Here is a 23,004-nt window from a genome sequence, read left to right as displayed (position 1 = left end):
CCAATCCACATCTGATATGCTTTGCTGTGAATATTCAAACCAGCATGCAAGCGATGGCTGCTCTCTAAAAAGGCCTGAGTCATCTTGGACAGGTGAACGTGCTCATGTGACAAAATCCATCTTGGGACGTAATTTCACAAAGCAAGAGCAATGGGATTGGATTCCCTCCACATGGGCAGGAGGATAAAGAAGGCCCCGAGGGCTCCTCTATTTTGCCTTCAATCCAGCTAATCGCTTCTGATGGATCTCTGCTATGAGCTGAAACCTGAAAGAATGGGTGACCCATTCCAACAGAGGATATATTCCAGAGACTTGTTTTAAGACAGTAGATCATGCCACCTCTGCTAGAAGCCTGGACCAAGAACTATGCAATTGCTGCAAGTATTTGATTCCTTTATCAATTTTACCCTTTATTTGCTCAATAAACCTTTAGATTTTAGAGTCTAAAGGGTTGGCTAACCACACGCTCTTTTGGGTAAGATCTGAGCTGTAAAACAACATGGGAATGTGGCTGATCTGTTGGGACTGGAAGAACCTGTTCTGATTTGGTAAAATGGGTTTTCATAACCTCTCATCTGTATAAAGAGTGGGACTCTTGGCACAGGAAATCTGGAATGTCTATGGGAGTTGCTTGTATGACTTCTTACTAATCAGTGCTCTTTGTGACTGACTTGGTGTGCCTTCTAGTGGAGGACCCTGGTCTTGGACTGTAAGTTGTCCTGTATTTAAGTATTTTGCCCTGAATCAACCCTCTCAGCAGAACCTCCAGACATTTATTTGAGGTTTTGGGTCCCATCTGGGAGCTGGTTTCCTGGGTGCTGAGTCCTTAGAACTTAGTCCTCCCAGGACAGAGGTGGTCCAGTGTCCATGCTGCTATGCAGGATGGTGGTAACCCCAACTCTGTGCCTTGTCTAAGGGAGACCAGAGGATCTGACTCAGCAAGACAGGATGGTGGGGAGGCCTAGGAAGTGGGAAGATGGGCCTCAGTGGCATGATCATCGCCCCAGGTGACAACTCAAAGGGAACTTCTGTGATTTCAACCTGCCACAATATATCTCAGTGTGAACGTACATATCCATGAATGAGACTTAAATAGGTGCATCTGCTCACATTGGTGTCAGAGAAAAGGTTTTTTCCTACATGGCTTTGAAAAGGCTTCTTAAAAACAGTGTACACAAGGCCCTTTAACAAATAAGAGTGTGCTAAAAATAAGAGGCATTCAAGTGGATACAAGTGTTTTATCGGAAGCCTGAATTCACCCCAGTTCCACAAGCAATTGCAGAGCTCCTACAGCAGCCAATTGAGAGGCTGCTGAGTGAGTTACTAGAAAATTGCAGCAAATTTTGCCCACAGTTGATGGAAACTTGTACCAAAGGGTGGATAACATGCAGCAGAATGCTCAGCTGTTACTGAGAGTGGTTCTGTTTAAACAGACCATTTTGTCAATGTGACAGAATGGTCTGTAATTTCCCATTTGCCCAGCTAATAATGTAGATAATTTCTGCTTCTGGGCACCTTTCTATCTTCTCTCACATTCCCCCTCCCCAAAGTCAGAGGGAGATGTGCTTTGGGGAATGGCAGCCAAGTTGCAGGATGCCATACCTATACAATTATCTAGATGTTCCCCATTTCATTACACAGCTGAAGTCCCAGAGTAGGTGGCAATTCTCATGGAAGATTTTTCACCCTTCAGTGCAAGACAAGAAACACTCCTTCCACAGCCACACACTCACAAGAAAATGGCTTGTAAAAGACAGTGATGCACTGATACAGGTTGCACCTCTAAAATCTGGGATTCTCTGGTCTGGCAACATCTGTGGTGTGGCATGACCAGGGATGTCCCAGGATCAGAGAGTCCCGGCATGATGCAGAAGGGTGGGGGCCCAGGAGCTGGCGAGCTGCTCAGCAGGGCTGCAGGGGAGGGGGAGTGTGAATAGGCACACTGCTCACTGTGCTGTGAGAGCTGGCATGCAGCTGAGCTGAGCTGGGAGCCAGAAAGTCCGGTACAGAGAGGGGAGGGTGGCAGCAGGGGGCCTGTAATGAAAATCCCTTATCCGGGACCAGTCAGGTCCTGGGGGTGCCAGACCTGGCAGATCCAAGCTGTAGTAGCAATGGCACAAAATGAAAGCTGCAGCATATAACTGGACTGAAATATTTTTTCTCGTCAATGTTGTCCTCCTTTCTCTATCTCCTCTCAGTGACTCCCTTTCTGAAAGCACTCAGGGCTCTGTGCAAGTTTGTCTGTAATAGCCTTGTTCTATTTTAATGGGCACACAAGCATGTTCTGCTTTTAGCCCCCCCCTCCGCCCTGAGCATTAAGAAGATACTTGCAAATGAACGAAAAACCTTACTTTTCCTTATCAAGAATGTAAATACCCATGGCTCATTGATGTCAGTAAGTCTCATTTACGCTAGTAAATATCAGGTCCTCCAAATGGAGTGACCAGCAGCGGTAACTGAATTGTATTTGACTTTAGCTTTCCAGGGCTTATAGATTTGAGGCCTAATCTTGAAATGGCAACATATTGAGAGTCTGCATTGAGTTTTGTGCTTTGTACGATGGCTGCCTATACCCACCTATTCTTGTTAAATGAATGTAGGTGGCAGAGTGACATTAGAAATCAGAGCTGAGACAATAGCAGCAGCTTTCTCATACTGCCCCAACAATGTGCCTTAAGTCTGACCTGAGGAGATCTACAGCTCATCTACTGGGGTACAATGATTTTCCATTTCCATGTTCTTGGCGTTTCAGTTGACACCAAAGATCCAGCGTTAGTCATGATTTCCTGCTTTAGGGGAGGAGTGGGCCTGGAATCAGCCATACCTAGAGCACCAATTTACAAAGGCCATCACACTGCCAGGACAGAATAATGATTTTTGTGCCGTTTTGATGCTCCTTGCTAAGGGACCCCACCACCTTGGCATACCTTGCCTGAACAGATTGTCCTTTCATGGGAAAACAGTGTGTTTAAATCTCCAAGAACTGTTGAGAGATGGTACCCAGAATAAGCAGCTGGTGTGACCAACAGGAATGGATCCTCCAGCTGCTAACAGGGCAATCAGGTTTCAGCAGGCAAGATAAAAAAGGATTTTTTATAAAGCTGTGGAGTTGAACATAAAAGTGGCCACACTGGATCCAACCAATGGTCCATCCACCCCAGGACCTGTCTTCTGACAGAGCTCGACACCAGGTGCTTTAAAGGGAATGAACAGAGGAGGCAATCATCAAGTGATCCATCCCCTCTCGCACATTCCTAGCTTCTGGCAAACAGAATCAAGGGACACTTCAGAGCATGGATTTGCATCCCTGCTCATCCTGGCTAATAGCCATTGATGGACCTATCCCCCATTAACTTTTTTTTCAACCCTGTTAAAGTTGTGGACTTCACAGCATCCCCAGCAAAGAGACCACAGGTTGACTGGGGGTTGTATGAAGAAATACTTTGTGGCTATGTCTATACTGGAGGCTTCTTGCACAAACACTTGCCGGGTGTCTACACTGCACATGCGTTCTTGTGAAAGTAAATTTACAGTATAGCATCGGAAAACAGGGCTTCTTCTGGAAGAGTTATTCCTCTCCTCATGAGGAATAAGCCCTCTTGTGCAAGAGCTCTTGTGCAAGAGGACAGTGTAGACAGGCAACATGAATTTCTTAGGCAAGAAACCCCTATGGCTAAAATGGTCATCAGAGCTTCCTTGTGCAAGACAGCATCCACACTGCCATAGATGCTCTTGTGCAAAAGCATATCTCTTGAGCAAAAGCACATGCCTGTGTAGATGCGCTCTTGTGGAAGACTTTTTGCGCAAGAACTCTTCTGCAAAACAGTTATTGCGCAAGAAGCTGCCAGTATAAACGTAGCCTGTTTGTTTTAAACCTGCCACCTATTAAATTCATTGGATGACCCTGAGTTCTTGGCTACGTCTACACTGGCCCCTTCTTCGGAAGGGGCATGCTAATTTTGAAAGTGGGAATAGGGAAATGCGCGGGGGATTTAAATATCCCCCGCGGGATTTAAATAAACATGTCCACCGCTTTTTTTCCGGCTTGGGGAAAAGCTGGAAAAAAGCGTCTAGACTGGCCCGATCCTCCGGAATAAAGCCCTATTCTGGAGGATCTCTTATTCCTACTTTGAAGTAGGCCATGCTTGAAAGATGTGGAAAAGCTATTTTGAAATACTGGAGATATCCTGAAATAGCGTTGCAGTGTAGATGTAGCCTTCAATTGCTCTTCTCTGCACCATTACCAATGCCAATATAATGTTTTTGAGATGGGGGACCAGATTTGCATGCAGTACTCAAGATGTGGCTGTACCATGGATTTATAGAGGGGAATTATGATATTTTCTGTCTGGTTATCTATCCCTTTCCTATTGGTTCTTAACATTCTCTTAACTTTTTTCAATTGCCACTTCACACTTAGCTGATGTTTTCATAGATCTATCCACAAAGATACCACATTGTCTTTCCTCAATGGTAACAGCTAATTTAGACCCCATAATTTTGTATGTATAGTTGGGATTATATTTTCCAATGTGCAGTACTTTGCATTTATCGACATTGAATTTAATCTGCCATTTTCTTGCCCATTCACTCAGTTTTGTAAGATCCCTTTGCAGCTCTTCATAGTCTGCATTGAGACTGAACTATCTTGAACAATTTTGCATCATCTACAATTTTTCCTCCTCACTATTTATCCCTTTTCCCTGGTCATTTATGAATATGTTGAACAGCACTGGCCCCAGTACAGACGCCCTGGAGATCACTGCTATTTACCTCTCTCCATTCTGAAAACTGACCATTTATTCCAATTTCCTACCCTTGTTTCCTACCTTTTAAACAGTTATTGATCCATGAGAGAATCATCTCTCTTATTAAAGTCTGGGAAGAACAGTGGCCAAATTCTATCAACCATTTCAAATAAAAGAAGTGGTTGCATTAACTTAGGGATTAGCTTTGCTACCAGCCTAGCATGGAACTGTCTCTAGCTATTTAAAAAAAAAAATTTAAATCTTTTTTGACTGTTCCAGTTTGAGATACAAACTTGTCTCTCAAATTAGAGCATTCAACATGAAAACTTTTTTGCAAAGACTGCCTAATCTAGCACTCTTGCTGATGAACCATTTTATATTATTACTTATAGCTACTAGGAGATAAGTACTTGCTAATACTCTTGAGAATTAGAGGTCCTGAGCTTCATGCAAAACTATTGCAGTGATTAATCCAGAACTGAATTCAAGGTAAATCCATCTGAGCCTTTTTTTAAATTTTTAGGTATTTTACATTTGTTTTTTGTAGGCAGTTTTAATTTTAGCATGGACTTTTTTTTAAGGTTACCCAGCTGATTGAAAGGAAACAATATGAAAGGCAGAGATATAAAAATAATTGATCATGCCCCAGCAGTACAATCTAACTAATAAAACATCTTTAACTCTAACTAGAAAATTCTGTTCTCTCCTTGCTCTTTGTCTCATCCTGAAGAGCAAAATACTGAATCCTGCTCCATGGCCACAGGTTGTCAAAATCCCAGAGGAACTAGCTATCTATTTTGATATTTATATAGTGCCTACCTCCATGATATGGAAGGGTAAACAGCACAAGAAGCCAAGACAAGAATTATCTTGAAGCCAAGTTCTGCAATATCCCACTTCATAGAAGTAAGTCTGTCTGTTGGAGTGCAGAAGATTGTGAGCATGAGCAGTGGACCTATAAATTGTCTGTATGCCCCACATTGGATTGCATGGGGTGCATTCAGTAGTACAGCCAGTGAGCTCTATTAGCAACTTCAGTGTGGCTATGCTGGGGAGGATTCTACGTTTTCAAGTCGGTTTTCAGTTCCCTATTTAACTGGGAGAACACAGATTTCAGTAGTGAGAATAAGAGTGACTCTGTGACCCCTGAAAACCATTCCTCGGGAAGCTGTTCAGTTGTGCAGGCGGCCACATCAAAAAGTAAATGCTGCACTAAGCCAGCATCAAGCTTCTTGTCTATCTCACCTTGGAGGGGTTGCTAAGAAATGCCCTCCCCATTGTGGCATGTCTGAGAGGTTACCAGATCAGCGGCCCAAAACATTTAATCTTGTTCTATGATGGGATCACAATGAAAATATGAACGATCTGGTCTACTACCCTTTCATTCCTCATAGCGATGGGTGTTTCTTCAACTGCAAAAAGTCTTACCTCAAAATCAATAACAGCAGGATTATATTTCAATGACCTTCCCCAGCGACGATACAGATTGGCATTCCAAATGTTCATAAGCCCTCCACTTGAACTGACATCTCCCCCTTGGATCCGAGGAATAATATCTTCCACTAACGCACTATTGGATTTTTCATCTGGAAAGTTGAATGACATGGATTCGTAACCATTGCCACACATTTAGTGGCACAGTAAAAACAGTGCAACTCACTCAATGGCCGCTTGCTCCCAGTCTGGCCCTGATCCTGCACCATGACAGTCAAGGGGAGAGTTGCCATTGACTTCAATGAGCTTTTGGAGCAAGCCCTAAACAAGGCTTTATTACAAGATGCATCTGATGTGTTAAGCATTCTAAATCAGGCTGACAGGGGAAGGGGCCTGAAAGGGAGCAACTGCCCCGGGTCCCAGAGATTCTAAGGGGCACAGGGCTCCCAGCAGCCGGAGCCCCCAAGCCCTTTAGGATCACCACACCAGCGTGTTGGGCAGCGCATTCCAGTGCCCTGTGCCGCGCACTTCAGCGAGTTCTGAGGGCTGGCAGGGAGGCACTAGGCCATCAGGCTGGTGCAGGGGGCTGACTGCCCAGCCTTGCCCCTTCCACCCAAGGCCCTGGGAGCACAGAGCTGCTTCACCCCCCCCCCCCCAACATTGCCCAAGGACCCAGAAATCCTGTCGCCTCCCCTGTTCTAGGTGCTATAATCATGGGGATGTAGGAGTTAAAGAACCTCCAAACTTCATGGTTCTGATCTTCTCATGGGTCTGATAAATACACCAGACTGAGAATGTGGGGCAAAGATGGCTTTTGTGCTCCCCAGTCCATATACAATAATAGCAATACTTGTCACGCGTATCACACTTTTCCTCTGTAGATCGCAGCATGCTTTACAAATCTCGTTAAGTACCATTTTCCCCCTAGACATTTTTTGTGGAGAGGCAAAGAGTCTTGCCCAAGGTCACACAGCACATTATCAGGAAATAGTAATCAGGTGCCCTGAGTCTAAATGAGATACTGGAAGATGTAGGGGAGGAAAAATCAAACAGACAGTGGAGGACATAGACTGGGAGAGAGAAACATTCTATGGAGGAAATTGCAGCTAGTGGGGAATGTTCCACTGAAATGCGTTTTCTATAGAAAAAGCATTTTCTGCAAAATTGAAATTTTACGTGGGATGACAAAGTCAGGCTGGGTGGCAAGAAAGTGGTGGAAGCCCTAGACTGATAAAAGCCTTTTTTTCTACAAGCTGAGAAGGCCAGTGAGGAACTCCTAAGTGCCATTCAGAGCTTCCCGATACCTTTTAAAACCCCTAAGGAGAAGAGAGGCTGTTGCAGGGAGAGTGGCAGCAAGGAGTTCTCTTCCCCACAGGGGAAACAACCCAAACAGAGTGCCTGTTTAGGGGAAGGACTGACATCCCAAGGCAAATAACAAGGCAACATCCCTCCCAGTGTGGGAACAGGGAAGGATATCCCCCTTTGTTCAGTGTTCCCTGTAAGGTGTGCAACCACACAGGAGAGATTCCAGTACCACCCAGCTGACTAGCAAAGTGCTCACTGCTAGGTTTGTGTTCCTGCTGGTGGTGCACATTCACACACACATTGGTGCACATAACAAAATTATTCCGCACATGGATGGAAAAGATTAGAGGGCACGTTGCCTTTGTTCTTGTGTTTGTACTTTTTTTTCTTTTTTGGTTGGTACAGGTGCATTCCTTAGATTTACCCTGACACCTACCCTGAAAATATAGACAAGTAAACACAGAAGGGGAAGACAAACTCTGCCTAGAGTGGGAGTGATTTACCCCCACACCTCACCATCATCAAAGTGCTAAGTTTTGCCACAATGGGAAAAATTAAATTTTCCTTTGGAAAAACTGCAATGAAATAATTTATTTTGGGTCAGCTTGATCGCAATGAAAATATTTTGGTTTCGTGTATTGAAACAAAATATACAATTTTGGCTTAGTTCTACCTTAAATCACACTGATGCAATGATGTCTCCTGGGAGTTGTAGTTTGGGTGCCCCTTTCCCCCGCAATGAAATACTTTGAGAATGTCAAGAATTGTTTCAATTCAAAATTGTCCAAACAAAATATTTTCAAATTGAAATGTTGGTTTTTTTTTACTCTTTTGCCTTTGTATTCTGATTTGGAGTACTACAAGTTGAACCTCTCTGCTCCAGCACCCTCAGGACCTGACCGGTGCTAAACCAGAGAATTTGCTGAGCCGTGGAAGATCAACATTGTCTAGAAGTATTATCAACACTTCCACTGCTTACTGGGCTCTTAGAAGACATTTACGGGTAAATTAGAACTCAATAACAGCACAAAATACTGAAAGCCAGGACTGGCAAGGGCAGAATTTTGGGAGGATAGGGGAGCAGCAGCTATGCTCTCCAGGATGCAGCTTGCTTTTCATCCCGTTCCCTGGACACTAAGGGAGTGAGGGGAAATTTCACCCTTGAGGACTGGGGAATTTGGCTGTCAACAAACTTTATGGGACTGTGGGAAACTTGGCCACACTCAGGATAGTGGACTAACTAAAAGCATGCTGGACCACGGATGTTGTTGGACCAGAAAATGCTGGATGAGAGAGGTTCAACCCGTAGTAAAGATAATATTGTAACTCCCTGTGAGAATAGTGAAAATAAACACATGGGGCAGTTCCTCAGCTGGTGTAAATCAGCGTGGCTCCATTGATGATTTACATCTTCTCAGGAGCATGACCCACGATGTAGAGTGCCCACTTGTACTAGCCTAGCTTTTGAGGTTGTGGACAGGGAATCGGTCAAACCCTAAAACTCATTATTTATCTATTAGGTACTGATTACATTGAATTTTTCTTGAAAAAACACAAGTTTGAATAACCAGGAAACTGGTTTGTGGATCTGAATTAGTTTTGTGAACACTACCACCCAACATCCATTTTGAGCAGTTCATGAAACTCCTTGAGCTTCACCCATCCCTACTTTAAACCATAACCTAACTACCCACTTGTACATCCAGATCCACGGTTAGTCAGAAATCTGCTATTGGTAATGGGTAATAGGCCAGACTCACCACTGAACTCCAAAAATGCAGTTTGACCCACTCACACCAGTGATAAATTCAGCTAAAGATTTACCAGTAAGATAAATATATTTTGTGTTGCCTTTTCAGGCATCATACCAGTCTTCAGGAATCCTTCCGCCTTACACTTTTCATATGCTAGTCCTGCTGATATATCTACTCCTTCCTTTTGGAATATGAGGCCTGCTGATAGTCCAAAACAGGAACTTACTGTTTCAGATGTAATGGCTGTAAAACAAAACAAAACAGACAAACAATAGTCAGTGTAATAATTGGGGAGAATGGCATTATTTTTCTCAGCAGTTCTTATGGATACATCAAGCAATAAAATATTTGTACAGAGATGTGGCATATTTGAGGAAGCCAAGAAAGTATTGTGATAGCTGAGAAATGGATTTTGAAGATCTCTGTTGTTCTTGTGTGGAAGCCAAATATATGGCTGGGGTATAGCAGAAATCATTACATCTGACGGGAAAAAATAATTGCCCCCAAAAGATATTCTTCTAAAAAAAGAGGGTGAAAAATCTCAAATCTAGGAAGTCTCTTCACTTGTCACATTCTGTTCTGTTTCCAGTATGACCCAGCTTCAAATCTGGAGTTAATCTATGTGGACACAATTAAAGTCAATAGACCTATGCCAATTTTCAGCAACTGAGTATCTGGTACATACATCACAATATAATGCTTAATCATCCGCACACTGACACTAGTGTATTAGCTGCATAATTAGACAGAGGGTCAAAAGAGAGTATTGTAGACAGCTTTAGCCTTTTTAGAGGAGTTTGGCCTTAGCCAAATATGATTTTCTAGAATACATTTGTCAAAAGCTGAGCTGATGTAAATTCACATAGCTTAAGTAACCAGCTGATGTACTGGCCCCATATATTTTGGCCAGCAGATAATGTTTTATAAAACGTTACTGAATGGATGCTGAAAAAAATCCTCAGTACCCAAAAAAGCTGCCACAGAATTACAGTCGTATTTGGGCCAATTTGCATGAGTTATTTAGTGAGATAAAGTGACTGGCTAGAATAGAAACTACAAAAAAATTGATCAATAATTTATCCATTGAAAATCACTGAAGGTTTATTGCATGCGGTTGTATTTCCATTAGTGATGTTAAAATGTGTTTTTGTGTAAATGTGTACCCAGTGAGATTTTCAGTGAATTCACATTTACACATGGAGTGGGGGGGGGGGAGGAAGGAAGGTGGGAGCTTGTGCTCGCGGGGAGCCCAGTACTGTTTCCCGTCTGCCCCTCTCCACGCTGCTGCCTCTGTGAGAGCCAGCAGCATGTGGGGGAAGGCAGCTCTGAGGAAGTCGGCTCCCTGTACATACCTGCTCCTGCCTGCTTCCCCACCTTGTGCTGCTGCCTCTGTATCAGACACAGCAGTGCGGGGGTGGAGGGGAGTGGCTCCCCACTCTATCCCTGCCTTTGTGAGAGGCAGGGGTAGAAGACAAGCTAAAAGCCAGCACCCCCTGCACATTGGCTCCCACCTCCCTGCCTCTGTATCAGAGGCAGTGGAGGGAGGGGGTGCGTGTAACCAAGAGGGGCTACTACATGGTCACATCCCTCAGTTCCATTAATTGTTTTATGAATTGTAAAAAATAGATACAGGTTGCAGGCTGGGCCTCCCTGGTCCAGCACCCGCAGGACCTGAGCAGTCCTGAATAAGGGAATTTGCCAGACCAGGGGAGGCCAGGCCTCTGGGTTCTCCGGCTCCCCTCCTGGCTACTGACCCCAGCTAGAGTGCTGACCCCAGCCCACCTGCTTGTCTCCTCTGTTCCTGGCTGCCCAGAGCCATTGGTTGCCAGTCCTGTTCTCAGCAACATGGGCTGCTTGCCCTGCCCGCAAGACTTTGTTCCCAGATGCCTGGCCTGGCCTGGGGTAGCAGCCATTCTTAGGACCCTGCTCCCAGCCTCTTGGCCCCGTGCGCCACGGCAGCCACTCTGGGACGCTTGGCCCTGTAGGCTGTCGGCTCTGCTCCTGGCCCCTGGCTCTGCGGGCTGCCGGCCAGGCTCCCTGCCCCCAGGGCACTGGTCCTGTGGGCTGCCAACCCGCCAGACCAATTCCACTCCTGGCCACTCCCAAGCTCCGTAGCTGGGGTTCTCTGGTCCAGCAACATCCATGGTCCTGCTGGACCACGGACGTTGCCGGACCCTAGGGAGATTCAACCTGTAACCAGAATCCTATGAACAAGCTGAAGAAAAGAGAAATGAAATCATAAGGTGGTTTCCTGAAAGCAGAGTAATAGGCTGCTATTAAATCCCCCTTATTTTTCTCTTCTGTAGTTTTAATAAGTCATGTGCCCCAGCCCCCTAATGGTTTTCATTGCCATCAACTGGACCCTCTCCAATTTGTCTACATCCCTTCTGATTTTGGGGGCCAGAATTGGACACAATAGTCTAGATGTGGCCTCACTGAGGCCTAATAGAGGAGAATATTCATTTCCCTTCATCTGCTGGCAATGCTCATACTAATGCAGCCCAATATGCCATTATCCTCTTGGCAACAAGGGCAAACTGTATCCCGCTTCTTATCTACTCTCTTCCCCTGATCCTTTTCTGCAGATTAGCCCTTAGCCAGTTGGTCCCCAGCCTGTAACAATGCTTGGGATTCTTCAGTCCCAAGTGCAGGACTCTGTACTTGTCCTTGTTGAACCTCATCAGATTTAGTTTGGATCAATCCTCCAATTTGTCTAGATCATTCTGGACACTATACTTCCCCTCCCCCTACACATATTTACTTCTCTCCCAGCTTAGTGTCATTCACAAACTTGCCGAGGGTTCAATCCATCCCATCGTCCAGATCATAACTGAAGATGTTGAACAAAATCAGCCCCAGGACTAACGCCTGGGGCACTCTGCTTGATACTAGCTGTCTACTAGACATCAGCCTATTGATCGTTACCCATTGAGATTGATGATCTAGCCAGTTTTCTGTCCACTTTATAGTCCATTCAGCCAAGCCAACTTCTTAACCAGCTGGCCAGGATACTGTGGGACACTGCATCAAAAGCTTTGCTAATGTCAAGGTATATCACGTCCACTATTTTCCCTTTATCCACAGTTATTTCATCAAAGAAGGCGATTAGGTTGATCAGGCATGACTTGCCCTTGGTGAATCCTTCTTGACTGTCCCTGATCACCTTCTTCTCCTCCAAGTGTTTCAAAATAGATTCCTTGAGGACCTCCTCCATGATTTTTCCAGGGACTTAGATGAGGCTCACTGGTGGTTCCCTGGATCCCTCTCCTTCCCTTTTTTAAAGACTGGCCCTGCATTTGCCTTTTTCCAGTCATCTGGGATCTCCCCCAACTACCACAGCTTTTCAAAGATAATGGCCAATGGCTCTGCAATTACATCAGCCAACTTTCTCAGCACCCTCTGATGCGTTAGATCCAGTTCCTTGGACTTGTGCATGTCCAGCTTTTCTAAGCAGTCCTTAACCTGCTCTCACTGAGGGCTGCTCGCCTCCTCCCCATATTATGCTGCTGCAGCAGTCTGCGAGCTGACCTTCCCAGTGAAGACAGAGGCAAAAAAGCACTGAGTACTTCAGCTTTTTCCACAGCATCTGTCACTTGGTTGCCTTTTACAAGAATAGCCCCTCAACATGTGAGATGCTAAGCACCTCAAGTGAGGCAGTCTGCCCCCTGAACTCCTATTGAAGTTGATAGGAGGCAGAGCACGTCTGAAACTTCATTTCTCATTTACTTCAGGGGGAATCGAGGGGGCTCATTGCATTGTAAGCCTGGGCCCTGCGAAAGAGTAAACATCCAGCATTCAGTTACATGGGCTAAAATATTCACCTGTTGTAAACAGAAATGGATAAAATTCATTCACCCCAAGCAACATGAATGATTGCTCAGCTCAGCGGTGAAGTGCCATAAAATTAAAGTTGAGATACGCTCTGATTAATAGATTCACCATGGCTCCTGCTGAGTAATTATGTTTAGCAAAGGTCTGTCAATACAATTTGCAATTGGTTGTAGCACAAACTGTAGATCCTGTCTTGATAAATATTAAAGTGGTTATTGCTGCAAAAGGGTGGTCATACAAAGTATTGGCTCTTTGGAGGAGGGGGAAACAATCATTGTTTATCATCTGATGTAATTTGCAGATAGTTGAGTATGTTCTGGTCATGAGATTTATTGCTGCATTTTGAATTAATCATAAAATATAACGGTTCTTTCCAGACTATTCTGTGCTGGCTGCATCTCTCCTAAATGTTGTCATCACTATTAATGAATTGCACAACGATTCAGCTGCGTAATAAAAAATAATAATATATTTTTAAAAAGAAGGAATAAAAAATATTGGTGGCATGAGTCACAAGGTGCCTTATTCTGATACTCTCCATCATTTGTTCTCAGTTTTGTTCAGGCTAATTTCCATTTCAGTGGGATTTTTATCTTTGTTCTAAACTGCACACTACTATTGGGGTATAGCTTTGTCATGCTTAGCACAAACCAATTGTATTATTAGTTAATGCAATTTTATGCAGATCAGTGTCGTTCACATTTTAGTGATTTTTTTTTTAAAGAAAGTGCCAGGGCCAAGTCTTCAACCAGTATAAATTCACCTGATTACAGTGGCGCTGTACTGATTTACAGCAGGCAAGGCACTGATTCATAGAGCGCACAAACCACGTAACAACAGAGTGAGGAGACTTTCTTCATTCAACAGGAAATCTGTCCAGTATCCATGCATGGCACACTATAAGCCCCGACTTACATTTTAGGATAGAGATGCCTATATTACAATGACATATAGTAGTCACTCTTTAACCATCAACACATACCAATTATTACCACATGGTGGTATCTGAGACTCTGCAGTTTCTTCCCCTATGGGATATAATGCTGTCTCAGTTGATAAATGTTGAGTTTTTAATGGTATCCACTATAGATGGAAATTATACAAGTATCCTACATTAGAATGAAAATTATCTCTCTTCTGGGGCACATTTTTGTCTCTTGCAGAACTCTAACATCCCTCATTTCTAAAATAGGGCACCTTGTAGCAGTAAATCTCATCTCAGATATACAGTAAGCACAAGATAAAGTAAAATAATAGCCCCTGTCCAGCTGCTGTTGATTAATCCTTTCTTTTAACTTGGCAGTCTGCTTCTTAAGGTCTTCCTCGCCAAGACCTTGGTTACCTCTTTGTCATTCACTCTTCAAGGAGCTGAGGATGCAGAGTGTTTCCAATAATAAGGACACACACTTTTGTAATACTCCCAGTGCTCGACTCTGGGCATTGAATATGTATAGGTATTGTGACAAAGTTCCTTCTTAACCTTAGTGAGGCCTGTGCTTTCAGGTGGATTAATTTACCTCAGAGGTTCACAGCAGCCCTCAGTTTAGGCACTAGCTTGCTGTTTATTGAGCAGCTCTCCCCATTGGCCAGCATGGGGAAAAGCTCAGCCTGGGCTGGCCACCAAAGGAGAAGGACCTCAAAGGAGAAGGACCCTGAAGTTCCTGAACTGCTGCAGCCAGTAACTCTGATGGTGGGAACTGGAGACCCAGGAGATGGCCACAACGCAATCCCTGTGGAGTTCCAGGCAGAAGCTGCTGCCAGAGAACCAGAAGACCCAGCTACCACATGGGATGCTGGTCCGACCGAAGCCGTAGGAAGTAACTTAGGGAGGTACCTGAGCAGCCTCCCCCACCCAGGTATACTCGGCGTGTTCCATCTGGATTCCCCGCCGAGGGAGTGGCAGACAGTTCTGATGCTCACAGGCCTCTGGGTTGGGACCTGATGGAGCAGGGTAGGCCTGGGTCCCACAACCAGGGCATCTGTACTGACTCTGGCTAGTAGGTGACACTGCCCTAGACTAAGGGCTATTTATTGACTCTGTCCAGTAGGCAATACTATCCTGAACTGAAGGCTATTTGCTGACTCTGGCTAGTAGGCCACATTGTCCTGGATCAAGGGGGTGTATAACTCTGGCCATTGGGCCACACTGCTCGCTGCTTATAGACTTGTGGTTACCCTGAGGCAAGGGATGTTCTACAGACTGTAGAGACAGACAGCTGCCTTGTGGCCGAGGAGGCGGTGTCCACACCCCAGAATATAGGCACCCCAGTGACAGGGAGTGCATACGCTGCCACAATGACTAAGGTATCACTGGATGTGTAAGGACTGTGGTATCTCTCACCCTGTAGATGACTTTGCATCTTCACTAACTGTTGTGTGAGTGTACCAAAGGACTAACTTGTTCTGCATTCTCATTCTTAGGTTAGAAGAATCTTTGTTTCAACTCCCCAGCAACTGATGTGCATGCAAGTCAAACAGCAAAGGATACGTTACAGAATACAGAAACATAATGGACATGCAGCCCTGCACATCTTCACTGGTTAAAAGCTGGCCTAAGCAGATCTCTGTCACTCCTAAGATTACAAGCCTTCTAGTGTAAAATGGCAGATGTAAGGCCAAGTACAATGCACTACTTAAACTCGACGGTATTTGTTTGTTTTGAATGTGTATCTTGATTTGTCCATGTAATGCCTTCTTTCTTGCTCTCAGTGCTAGCAAGTATAATCAAAGCTATAATTTCTTCCACCAGTGTGAAGAGAATGTCCTTCGGGAGTCATTTCTGATACACCTGTGTCTGTGTTGCTCATAATGACCCTCTCAGAGGACAGCTTGGTTTTTAGACTGGGTCTCACTAGCAGTATGATTGAGGCCTGCACTGGTTGTTGAGGTATGAGTGATAGTGTCATTCTTTCCTTTGGATATGTGGCTGCAGTTGTTTTGTTCTCAGACAGCCAGTTATTAAGTCTTTAGGCTTCTGAATATGGACATGAAATCCATTCTGTACCAAATCTCTTTATAGATAAACAAACTTTTCTCCAGGATTGGCCTATCTTTCCATAATTAAGCCAAGGAGAACAAAAAGGATGTGAAAATAACAGGTTCATCTTTGGGTAGCTTAGATGCAGATAACACAAGACACTAACCGGTTGCAAAATTATCTGGTGGAAAGAATGCAGGGCCATAGCATGTAAGCTAAAGGAGAATGATATAGTCAAGAAAGAGTACTGGAGAAATCCAGATTTCTGCCTAAATTACTAATTACAGACAAGAGAAACTTTGATTAAAAAAGTAGCACAAGCTGCTTTACTAGAGACTTTCCTCTGGTTTCATCCCCACAGAATATACTTGTTTGTTTGAGCATGTGTCATGCAAAAGATAACCGACAGTTCCGCTTCTGGTACATAATTAGAGCTGCAAAATTTGGATTCTTGTTGGGTCTGAATTTAGAAGCTATCCCCCAAAGAATGAGGATGTTTGGACTTGTGGTTCTGGTTTGGCCCATTAAAAAATGAAGTCCTAATCATGAAATTAAAAAAAAAAAAACCAGAAAGGTCACATCTTTTCAGATGCACTGTCACAGAATACCTCATTCTTTGGAGAGAGTTCTCCTCTTCCTGAGAGAGGCCCATTAAATGCATTGGAGATGAGTTCCAGACCATTGGGCTGGTGCATCCCATCTAGCAGCCATACTGCTCTTAAGATTAACAGTAAATGGAAAAGCTGCCTAGATTCCCTGTACAATGAATAAGCTGGACGGGATCTACAACCTAACCGTGAGAAGCATTTACTGGTTTATTTAACACCTTACCACAGAGTAAAGGATAAATAACCTAACCTACAGAACCTCCAGTTTAACTTCACAGAGGCTTCCTAGTGATCAAAAGGGAATCTACTGCTTCAGGGCCGGCTTTAGGAAGTGCGGGGCCCAATTCGAACCAAATTTTGGTTGAGCAAAAAAAAAAGAACTAACAACTAACAACTCACAGCCCCTTTAAATCCCCAGCCAAACCCATGGGCCAACTCCCCTTCCCATGGTGCACAGAAACTTCCGCGCTCCTCCTCCGGGGCTGACTCCCCCTCCCGCAGCGCGCCTGGCACACTTCCGGGTTTAGGGCATGGGGCCCTCTGGCGTTAGAGCACGGGGCCCTTTTAGGCGCGGGGCCTGATTTGGGGGAATCGGCCTAAAGCCGGCCCTGTACTGCTTTAAACAAGACTTAGGGATAGAACATTAGCTACTGTAACTCCTTCTAAGCCAATAGACCGATGCCAAGTGACACCTGCTGCAGAATCTGACTCATTATACTTAACTCATCTATGAAATGTACTGAAACCAAGAATCCTGATGCAAAAGCACTAACTTGGGATGCTTAATTTTAGACACTGTGAGCTATTTTAGACACTTTGCACTCCAAACCCAAAAGGCCCAAATGCTTCTCAGAAGCTGCTAACTTGCTCTATGAGAAGGCAAACTAGGGAAAGTCAGTGTAAGAGGCTCTGTATATGCATAGTATGGCAGCTAGTCCCATAAGCAGTAGGGAGGGGGAATTTGATGTAGGTAGATTGATCAGGAGTAGGAAATGCCAATTGGGAAATGGCTATATGTGTCACCCGGTGGTACATACCGCTATCGCAGTGACAGTATTATTGCTCCAGGCTTGGACAGATGAACAAGGAGGACCCCAGCCATTAATTCTAACAATGTATAATATTAAACAATCAGAGGGGAGAATTAGATTATAAAACAATGAACACGGAACGTGTAGTGTTATGCTAACCTTTTCTACTCATTTCATTTTTGTTAACGACAAGGATATATTCAAAGATGCCTCCCATAGTCCCAGACGTCATGAAGTGGGTTCCGTAGTCATTAATGAATTTGGCATACATTCCATAGTGGTAGCTTTCTGGGAGCTCCATGAGAGACTGAAGCATGTCTTCATCCAGAACAAGGTTCTCCCGTCGCATTTTGAAACGAGCTGTCTGTACCTTTGTTATGCCTCTAATGAATCCTATATTCTGCAAATGAAGCAAAACAGCAGTTAAAAGGGAGACAGGCCTCTTCCTTGAGAAATATCTGAGTCCACATTGCCCAGCAGTGGTATAAGCCTTCAGTGGCTGTACACCACTCTAGGAGCCCTTCAAGGAACATTGTCTAAGCCTGATCCTCAACTATGACTCAAGTGTCCCCTAAAGGATCCAAAAACAAGAAGGAAACTAAAAATACAGCTACTACATGATGTATTAAAGCAGCCGCATCATTTTGGAGAGGGTTTTTGATCACTTGGGCAGTGATCCTGGAAAAATGAGTATAGTAGCCTTGCTAAGACATTGAATCCAACAGCAAATCCTGGAAGATGGAAACCTCTTCAAGCTCCGGTGCGGTGCGTTCAGTGGTGCCAGGATGCGACATTTACTCTGTACGTGACATTGGAATAAGTTCTTTGTGATAGTTCCCCCTTCAAGCAGATGCCCTGCTCCTTTCCTGTATTACAAATGATTCCTTCGACTATTGGAAATCTAAGACATGGCCTACACTAGACCAGGCAGGTTGGCTTAGGGTATGCCATCCAGTTATGCAAAATGTGTAGCTGGATTCGGCTTACTTTAAGCCGAGCTGCTGCAGTGTCTACACTGTGGGAAGATGATGGGAGCATAGAACGAGGAGTACAGGACGCCGGCAGGGACTTCCCTTAGCATTCAATTTGGGGGTATACGCTATACCTGCTAATTCGAACAGTAGGAGACTGACCCCCGGAGGGTAAATCTTCGCCATACTGTAGACATGCCTTAGCTGATGTTTCACTGTTTAGGCTATTTGTTCACTTTTGCATTTCTCTCAGCTTAGACAATGAAAGGTGGCCTGTGAGTTTCACGTTAGGTTATACCTCTTTTTAGTCAATAGTGGTGCTGCCTCCTAAGTCCTACCCTAGTGTTCCAATAATGGAGTTGCAAATGCTTCCAGAGAATGTTTATATGTTTAAGAAATAGAAACGCTTTCCAATTTTTTTTAAATTGCTATTGGGCTTAGGCTCTGTTAAAGTATATTGGTTTGAAAAACATAAACTAGGTGGCCTGACTTTACTCGACAGCTTCCCTTTACCCAGCGATGGAGAACCTGTGCAGCCCCTCAGAGCCACATGAAGCACATGGTGTGGAACTCTGGCCCTTTTTAATCTCTGGGTCCCAGGGTATCTGGTGGTTGGAAAGCAGGCTGTTGTCACTCCCTGAGTGAAGGGACTTAAGAAGCTGGCAAACCCATGGAAATAGCAGTGAGGATTAAGGAGCTATAGGCTTTGGCTGCATGTTATAGGGTCCCTAGCTGGAACCCAGTGTAGAAGGCAGACCTGGGTTCCCCTACCCACCACTGGGTAGTGGCACAAGGTGTTGGAGATGTCACCCTGACAGCAGAGTATGGAATGCTTTTGAATTCCCTGGAAGGGAGGGACTTCAGTGACCTAGCCAAGGGGGCTGACATACTTGCTGGGGTATGAGCAAGGAGGGCAGGGTGGGACCAGGCAGGACTGGGCCAGCCAGATCTGTCCTCCCAGAAGGGGCGGGGCCTCAGCAGAAGGGGTGGGGATGAGGACAGCCAACCCTCAGCACTGCCTGAACTGGGCTGCACCTCCCTCTCCCCGCCAGCCCTCTGCACTGCCCAAGGATCCAGCCCTGGGCTCTTTTGAATCACTGGGAGGCAGGACTGTTGCACCGATTGCCCCCACCCCCGGGCAGCAGGCCTGGTCCTGGTTGGAGGGCCAAGCCACAAAAAGGAAGTTATGGATCTGGGAGGGTATGTCTACACTTGCAGCCTATTTCAGAATAGGGCTGCAAACGTAGGCATTCAGAATTGCAAATCAAGCGTGGGATTTAAATATCCCGTGCTTGATTTGCATCTTCCCAGCTGGGCGCCATTTTTTAAGTGTACAAGCCCGGAATAACTGCCCACGTCTACACGCGGTAATGAAACGGGCGTTCGAAATAAAGCCCTATTTCGAACTACCTCTTAAACCTCATTGCAGGAGGAATAACAGGTAGTTCGAAATAGGGCTTTATTTCGAATGCCCGTTTTACTGCTGCGTGTAGACACGGGCAGTTATTCCGGGCTTGTAAATTTCAAAAATGGCGCCCGGCCGGGAAGATGCCAATCAAGCGCGGGATATTTAAATCCCGGGCTTGATTTGCAATTCCGAATGCCTACATTTGCAGTCCTATTCCAAAGTAGGTTGCAAGGGTAGACATACCCGGAGTGAGCAGTGCAGCAGAAGGAGACAAGATAGTGGAAGACACCCACAGGAATGAGAGTGCAGACTGGTGGACCTTCTCTCTGGGACAACCAATAGGATGTGCAGTGGGTGAAACTTGTGACAGCCCTTCTAACAAGTCATTTTCTGAGGATACCACATCAGGACTTTTTTTTTATTTTTTTTTTTATACAATGTATGACTCTAGATGAGGAGGATCTAGTTACTTTAGTGGTGCCATCTTACAGCAATTGTGAAATCACTTCAGCTAGGACACCATCAAAATAATTCTGTTATCGTTCCTTGTCACATACCAAGAGAAAAGTAAGCAACAGGCACAGTATAAATATAAAATGTTACCATGAATATTATTAAAACTAAATGGGAGCCACCACATATTTAGCCATGGTGTAAATTTTTGGCTAAAAGCCTTCCGTTTAGTACTATTTGTTTACTAAGATACTTTGAATCTCTGATACTACAGAAGCTTAGTTTGTCGTCATACTGTAGTTTGTATTAAATGGAACAAGATTATTTTCCGCTGGAACTCATCCTCTGAGGACAGCTGTGTTGATGAACATCTTGATATTTTCCCCTCCCTCTTTACCACTTTAAGGGTTCATTTATATACTTAATATACCCAAGAAAGAGGAAGGGACAAGAAGACATGTGTCCCTATACTGTGAAATTCAATTTTATTCCCATTATAATGATTCTGTTTGCTTAAATGTAATAAGAACAACAAACAAGATTACTAATGATCACACATTTGCAATTACATGAACAAATCAAGGTACACTTTCTATTGTTTAAAAACATGCAAATAAGAGAATAGACTAACAAGTTATGCTGAAATTGTGCAATGCAACAAAGCATGACTCAGAGAACACATGCACCATTGTTTTGTTACCTTCTCATCATATTCTGTGAAATTCTTCAGGGATCCTTTCCCATATGATAAACTGAAACCCAGCTGAAGGTGAATAGGAAAATCAGCAAAGCCTATTCCAAAGGTAAAGCCATACTGTCTGGAATTATCTCTTTTTATGGCATCAATTAAATCCTTCACATCTTCGTAAAACTCAGAGGAGAATCCAGAATCAGCATGAGCCTGAAATGAAACAAAGAGGCATTACTTTTGAAGAAATTACCTTCCTTCTTTACTCCCATTGCTGTCTCTTGGTAAGTATCTAATCCTACCCCAACTGAAGTCAGTGGTAAGGTAATGCGGCCAATCCTGTTTTCAGTTGCTTGTAACTTTTTGCCAAACTTTAAGTTTTGGCTGAAATTTTCCAAGGTGGTGCCTAACTCAAGCTGGATATTTTCTGGAAAAAAAATAATCAAAATGATCCAGCTGTTTCTGGGAATAAGGTTAGGGGAAAATACATTTTTAATTTTTTTTGCCCACAATAAAAATATTATTTGTACAACTTTAGTGCCCCTATACTGGAGAGCAGTGGCTCGAAATTTGGCATGGTGGTGGGTTTTGTATTAGGGATGTACTTTTTGCCAAATTGGGCTACATTTGACTTAGCTATCAATCTTTGAAAAATTACTGTTCACACGTTTGTTTAGATTGTTTATATTTTTAGCAACTAAAATCTCTGAAGATTCCGTACTCAGTGAGTATGCTCAAGCCCACAACAGCTCCCCTTGCTGACCTTGGTGAGTGTGCACCATTCTCTCAGCGTGGTGAACAGGGTTCATCCTGGGGCTACAGGGGCTCAGATGAAATTTTGCTATTAAGTTCTGCTCTAGGCTGGGCACTGGAATTCAGAGAGGGAACCTCTCTTAGACTCTCAGTGCTGGCACCCAGGCAGTGTGGAGGGGAAAGCTGTCAGATCTGAATACAGGGTGGTCAAAAGCTGGACTGAGGAGCAGGGAAATGAGCAGATTGGGAAAAGACATCCTGAAGGGAGAGAAACTGGGACTGGTTGGGCAAGGAAATGGCAACTGGCAGCAGAAAGGGAAGCTGGGACTTGATAGCCGGAGGGGTGAATGGGGAAGACTAGCTAGGCAAAGATACTGGGACTTGGGTAGGGTGACGATATGTCCCATATGCCCCTCAGAGAGGGGAGGTAAGGTTGCTAAGAGAGGCAGCATTCCAGCAACAGGGCAAGAGCATTGTAAAAGGTGAGGGGGTTCAGGCTATGGTTGGGGGTGTCCTGTTTTCCCTTTGGGAAATATGGTCACCCTAGACTGGGAGCTAGTGAGGGAAACAGGAAGAGGGTGGGGGGCATTGAAATTGGATGTCGAACTTGGCGGAGGGGGAAGACTGGGATTGGCAGAACAAGGAGACTGGTGTTAGGAACCAGAGGGAAGGGTGAGTAGTGTTGAGAACTCACAGCTGCAACTGAAGTCCATGGACTCTGTGCTTTGAACACATGAACTTCTCTGCCATGCTCAGGACACTCAAAAATGGGGTCCTCATCTTCTCAAATTGGGTACCCAAAATCTGTACATCTTGATCTGAGAACCTCAACCCCAGCACAGGGACGTTGTGAAGACCAATTAATGGATGTCTTTGAAGCACTCATACTGTAGAGATGAGTTTTACAGAAAAGTTCATGAGGAAATTAATGCAGGTTGAGCCTCTCTAGTTCGGCACCCTTGGGACCTGACTGGTGCCGAACCAGATAATTTTCTGGATCACAGGAGGTCAATATTGTCTAGCAGCATTACCAACACTTCCAC

At 44.5% G+C, this 23,004-nt stretch overlaps 1 protein-coding gene across 2 annotated transcripts in view; it reads right to left on the bottom strand.

Annotated features, from left to right (window-relative positions):
• C8A (complement C8 alpha chain) overlaps positions 1–23,004 on the bottom strand; it is a 43,990-nt gene that overhangs the window by 5,215 nt on the left and 15,771 nt on the right. For both annotated transcript variants that reach the window (XM_014578783.3, XM_006133494.4), the window contains exons 6-9: positions 21,221–21,421; positions 17,848–18,088; positions 9,356–9,484; positions 6,177–6,334 (exon numbers count right to left, since the gene is read on the bottom strand). In XM_014578783.3, coding sequence (XP_014434269.2) covers positions 6,177–6,334; positions 9,356–9,484; positions 17,848–18,088; positions 21,221–21,421 — 729 coding nt within the window. The remainder of the gene's footprint in view (positions 1–6,176; positions 6,335–9,355; positions 9,485–17,847; positions 18,089–21,220; positions 21,422–23,004) is intronic.

The sequence above is a fragment of the Pelodiscus sinensis genome, chromosome 9, assembly GCF_049634645.1.
Source record: "Pelodiscus sinensis isolate JC-2024 chromosome 9, ASM4963464v1, whole genome shotgun sequence".
NCBI classification, from domain to species: domain Eukaryota; kingdom Metazoa; phylum Chordata; order Testudines; family Trionychidae; genus Pelodiscus; species Pelodiscus sinensis.
This window is presented reverse-complemented; position numbering and strand designations above follow the sequence as displayed.